Source organism: Phytophthora parasitica (genome assembly GCF_000247585.1).
Source record: "Phytophthora parasitica INRA-310 unplaced genomic scaffold supercont2.35, whole genome shotgun sequence".
NCBI classification, from domain to species: domain Eukaryota; phylum Oomycota; class Peronosporomycetes; order Peronosporales; family Peronosporaceae; genus Phytophthora; species Phytophthora nicotianae.
Window position 1 is genome coordinate 588,767 of NW_008649021.1, and position 5,710 is coordinate 594,476.

The 5,710-nt window shown below is 44.3% G+C and overlaps 2 protein-coding genes across 2 annotated transcripts; both read right to left on the bottom strand.

Annotated features, from left to right (window-relative positions):
• Positions 1-2,127: 2,127 nt before the first annotated feature.
• On the bottom strand, positions 2,128-4,354 carry PPTG_12752 (hypothetical protein). The gene has a single exon (XM_008909953.1). The coding sequence runs from the start codon at positions 4,336-4,338 to the stop codon at positions 2,305-2,307; it is 2,034 nt and encodes a 677-aa protein (XP_008908201.1). The 5' UTR covers positions 4,339-4,354; the 3' UTR covers positions 2,128-2,304.
• A 536-nt stretch (positions 4,355-4,890) lies between these two features.
• On the bottom strand, positions 4,891-5,172 carry PPTG_12753 (hypothetical protein; the record flags this gene model as incomplete). The annotated part of the gene is made up of 1 exon (XM_008909954.1): positions 4,891-5,172. The coding sequence occupies one exon, from the start codon at positions 5,170-5,172 to the stop codon at positions 4,891-4,893; it is 282 nt and encodes a 93-aa protein (XP_008908202.1).
• Between the last annotated feature and the right edge of the window lie 538 nt (positions 5,173-5,710).

Here is a 5,710-nt window from a genome sequence, read left to right on the forward strand (position 1 = left end):
TGTTTAAACTCGTACTTATCTGCATAAAAAATAAAAATATTTTTATCGTTTTTTTATTTCCGAAAAAAATAAAAATATTTTTATTGCCAACACTGCACAGAATGCGATGAACGGGATTTCGATCGAGAAATTCGCTCCTCTTTGAACAGGGGGATTGCTTCATTCCCCTTCTATTGAAAGTCGACCGTTGAGTATATATACGTGGTGGAGCGCCATCAAAAATGCAGGTAAGAATGGCTACTTACCGATGCTTTTTGATCACCCAATGGGGCAGGAATTTCGCATACGTTTGAAGCTGCAGAGAAATACTAATCTCGTGCTATTGGCAGCCTGTATTGGCCACGTCGGAATCTTGCCGTACCTCTATGAACAAGGCGCTGCTGATGAGATCAAACGTGATCGCAATAAAGTCAGGTATTCGTTAATACTGATGCTTACAATGCACGATGATCATTGCGATACAGTAAGATGGATGATCGAGAACACCCGATTTCTTGAGGCCGGTAGGCTAGGTGACGAATTTATTGATGTCGCCACGCAATGCCGACGGTTCGATATATTAAAGTTTTTACACGAGCTGGCTTCGTCAGGTATGACACCAAATGACGGTAATCATTCTGATCAGGTCCCTGCGTGGTGGTCTTTGCCTCAGAATGTGATGGATGTTGCTGGTGGTAGTGAACGAATCGATGTGTTCCGGTGTTTGCTATCGAACCACCCTCGTGAAGCAACGGAGGCTGCAATGGACAGAGCGGCGTGTGGCGGCCACTTGGAAATGATACAGTGCCCATGTCAACAGATCCGAAGAGAAGGCAATGGATTACGAAGCAGCCAAAGGCCATGTTGATGTGGTATGGTGGCTTCATGCCAATAGATCCGAGGGATGCACTACAGAAGCTATGGATGGAGCTGCATGCAGGGGTCATCTTGAGATAGTAAAATGGCTTCACGTTAATAGGAGCGAGGGGTGCACCAAAACAGCGATGGATGAAGCTGTAAAAAAAATGACCATTTGGCAGTTTTACATTGGCTGCATCGCCATTATCCCAAGCATGCACCGATAATTCGCTTGAGGGTGAGAATTTGCTTGAGACTTGCTCTTCTTACATGCGAATTTTCCTTAAGTGATCACATCGGATTTTGGCCGATGTGGTCATACCAACCGCAATGTGCCTGGCAGGCAGATAACTGCCCAAACTCGTGGAGAACGACGCAAGACAGGGGTGCTCCGAACGGAACGCCGAGAGTTAAATCAAACCCGATCGACGCATTAAATTTTGTGACTTTCAATGATGGAGGCATTTCGTTGTCTTCGTTAAAATGACCAATGGTCTCGTTTCACTCTGGCGTGCTTCATTATGTTTTTTTTTATTTTCCCAGTTTTTTTACACAAGTCAGACTCAAGGTTCGCCTGTCGTGCTACCAAGCGGGTCCGGAAGGGATATCTTGCTGGTTTTGTGTCTCTTTCCCCGTCATCTGCAATTTGACTGCCTCAGATCAGCCTCCACGATAGACGCACTATACTCTATGCTCTCATCCAGGTGCTCCATGCGAAAGCAAACAGCAACAACACAACGGAATGAAAATCTCGAGCCCGATGAGCACATTGTTTAAGAGCAGCTTGGGCAGACGCGAGCCTCCAGAGATCATTTTGGGGAAAAGCTCCAAAGTACCAGGGATCTTTATCGAGTCGATAAAGATCCCTGGTACGATAATATCGACAAGAGGTCGAACGCAAAAAAAAAAGTCGACATTTCCGTCTGTTATTGTCGACAGAAGCATCATATTCAGTACTTTCATTAGTTCCGTGCTCCGGTCCAGTGTTCGCTTAAAGGAATGAATGCTTTGTTCGCGTCCATCAACATGAGCGCACAAGCATAACCTGCAGTGTAATTACTGTTGACAATTGCATGAACAGTTCTAATGCAAAGTATTACTCAATACGGCTTCAGCAGACGTTAAGAGTTACAGGTTCATTTTCATATTTAGAGAAATACACAGCTTTGTTTTTGTTTTCTTAAATGTTTCGTACAACCAGGTTGCCGATCTCCCCTGCCTCATAAGAAGTGGATGTTTACTAATTGTTGAACACTCAAAGAAATAATACCGGTCAACATAGCCCTTGATCAAGATAAAATAATATTGTATAAGTTTGAAAGCCGTCTACGACGTTGTGCTCTCCCGTTGGCGCTACCAGCAAGGGTTCTCTAGTGAAAAAGAATATCAGTGTAGGATTCAAACAGTTGATATTTTATCCCTAGTCACAGACTTTTCCCACCTCCACTACGTTTCGACAGCGTACAACTAGTTGTCGACGAGCCAGGCACTAACCACGCGGTTAATGTTGTACTGGCGAACATCAGCTGTAAACTTCGGAGTGATCACTTGGGGGAAATGAGCTTGTAAGAAGAGTAAAACCTCAAACATTTTCTCCTTGCCAACCCATTTATCGATAGCCGTAGGAACGTGTTCAGGATAGTGTTGATGCAACCAATTCAAAACTGCCAAGTGACCTTCGTTCACAGCGCTCTGGATTGCCTCAGCGGAGCAACCTTCCGATCTGTTGGCGTACAGCCACTTGACCACGCTCAAATGACCATTGCGAGCCGCTCCGTCCATCGCTTTCTTCGTACAACCCTCACTCCGGTTGGCGTCAAGCCACTTTACTATCTCAAGATGACCGTTTCCTGCAGCTCCATCCATAGCAGCTTCAGAGCATCCTTCGGATCTATTGACATGAAGCCACTTTACCATATCGAAGTGACCTCTGGTTGCAGCAGCATCCATCGCCTTCTTAGTACACCCTTCAGATCTGTTGGCATGAAGCCACTGAACCATTTCCAAGTGGCCACCACCCGCTGCTCTGTCCATAGCGTCTTTGGATACCTCTTGGGGGTGATTCTCTAGTAACCACTGAAACATATCCACTCGACCACAGCCACCAGCACTATCCATCAGATTCTGCGATCGGGACCACCACGCAGTGACCTGGTCAGCTCGATTATCTTCGTTTTGCGTCAGATCAATGACATTCGACGAGCCAAGCTCATGGAAAAGCTTCAAAATATTAAAACGCCGGAATCTGACGGCAATTTTAATGGCCATATTGCTTGATGGGCCGCTCTCAGGAAACGAAATGTTCTGGACCATCCACTTTACTGTGTTGCAGCGATCATCACGAATTGCTATCATCATTTCTCTCGCATACTCCCTGACAATGCCTTCACCACCGATCTCATCATCAGCGCCTTGTTCGTAAAGGTACTGCATGATTCCGGCCTGGTCGTTTTGAGCTGCCAACCGCACAAGGTAAGAGTATTTCCGATGTGATTTCATACTAGCTCTAAGTTCTAGCCACAGTGGGTGGTCCAGCAGCCATTGCAGCATCTCCAAGTAGCCATTACTGCATGCAGATGTGATGGCACCCCACCACGAATGCAGACACAACGATTGATCTTCATGAGGGGGAGAATGAAGTAAAACAACTTGCTGCATGAGATCCAAACGGTTTAGGCGAGCTAAGCTTTCAATCGCCTCGTTAGCTAGACCTTGGTCTCGCTTAATGTACCTGCAGTCCAGAAGCAGTTCAATCATCTTCACACTTGCACAAGAAGCGTAGTCCAACAAGCATCTCCCTCTGGGCATTATGATCTTGGCGATTTGATTGTCTCCATTCCTCAACGAAAAGCGAATTTCTCGATCAATATCGCGTCCATTGTCTATCTCAGGCATGTTTTCATGCAACCACCGCACAAGCACTTCGTCATCAGTCTCCAACGCGCTCATCATCACGTCCGCATTCCAGTGAATCACGTGGCCAGCTACAAATTCACTTGATTCGTGCTTTTCCGCCTTGATCTCGCCATCATTTGCCACCACTTTTCTCTTCTTCTGACTTCTCCGCTCCTCTCCTTCACAACCGATATCGTTAGCCAGGAAAAACTGCAGTATTGGTAGGCATCTAGCGGAGGTAGCGGCTTTGACTACAACTGTAGGCACTTCTAGACACGAAAAATGCGAGAACAGCCACTTGACTATGGCTAATTTGTTACGGTGCACTGCCACTTCCAGCGACTTATTAAATTGGTCCAGATAATAATGTGGATCGGAGCGAAGATAATTGTGGAGAGACCAAGTTGATGGTCGGTTGGCTGCCGACGTGCAGCTCGAGTCCCAGATCCAGTCCAGCAACGTAGTGGAGCCGAAGGAACAGGCCTGGCTGAGAGATAGACACGGTGGTGGCCCTAAGAAGCTGGAGATGTGTGCTGAGACGAGCTGCGGCGTGTTAGAGTCTCGCTGATCTCGCAGCACCGCCGAAACGATTGCCAACGACATCATTTTGCTCAGAACTGATGATGGTTAAATTGTAAATGTTCTGAAGTTGCAGTTTCATATTTAGAAAATTGCTAAATTGTAGATATTCTAAGGTAAAGGTTTCAATTTGGGAAATTACTAAACCGTTCAAATAATTAAAATAGGATTTTTACATTATATTCTGGACAAAATATATTTTTATAAAAGTGACTAATTTTATATCTAAATGTATTTGTTAGAAGTGACCAATTATATTTCTAAATCAATTTTAATTTTGTATATATTAATGAAAATTAAGTTTTGTGAGCTATTTTATTTCCAAATATATTTCAAAAAATAATATTTAGTCACAAAAAATTTTTGTGACTAAATATTATTTTTTGAAAGATGCATTTAATGCATCTTTGGTCCTTGCAAATAAATAATGGCGAGAAGCCGCATTCAATTTGATGACAACCAAAAACTATAAATATCACACGTTAAAATATTGGAAGTTATTAAGATGAGATGATTTTCCTAGTTTTGACATTCTTGTCTTTCGAAATTCTCTCACAAGTTTGGATAGTTATCTGCCAGTCAGGCACTGACATTGCGATTGATACCATCCTGGTCACCCACTACGAACTCTGGTGTGTTCACTTCGGGAACTAGCATTTCAATCATCTTCACACGTTCGCAAGAAGCGTAGTCCAACACGCATCTTCCTTTAGACATCAAGATTTCGGCGATTTCGCCATCTCCGTTCCGAAGAGAGAAGCGAGTTTCGTGGTCAAATTTCCGTTCATTGTCTTCATCCAGTATAGTTTCATGTAGCCATCGCACAAGCTCTACGTCATTAGCGTCCAACGCGGTCATCATTACGTCCGCATTCCACCGTCAGCTTCACTTATTTCCATCTTGTCTGCCTTAATCTCGCCGTCATTTGCAACCACCTTTCTCTTCTTGTGGTTTTTTTTTTTGATATCTCTTTTGCCAAGACCAGCATTGTTACCAAAAAAATAAAACTGGAGCCAAAAAAAAACTGTAGTATGGGTAGGCTCCCTGCACTGACAGCACAATTCACTAGACCTGCAGGCACTTCAAGCCCCGAGACGTGAAAGCGTTACGACACACAACCACTGTCATAGATTTTATATACTGGTCCTGATTATAGTGTAGTTCTGAACGAAGATAATTGTGGAGAGACCACGTCGAGGGCCGATCGGCTGCAATCGTGCAGCATGAGTCCCAGATTCAGTCCAACAATTTGATGGAGCCAGATAAAAACAAGCTTAGCTGAGAGATAGACACCGAGGCGGTCCTAAAGAGTGGGAGATGTGGGCTGAGAGAACACCGGGGTCTCACTGGTACACAGGGATCCGCAAAAATATATTTACTGAAAATATATTTTTAAAAT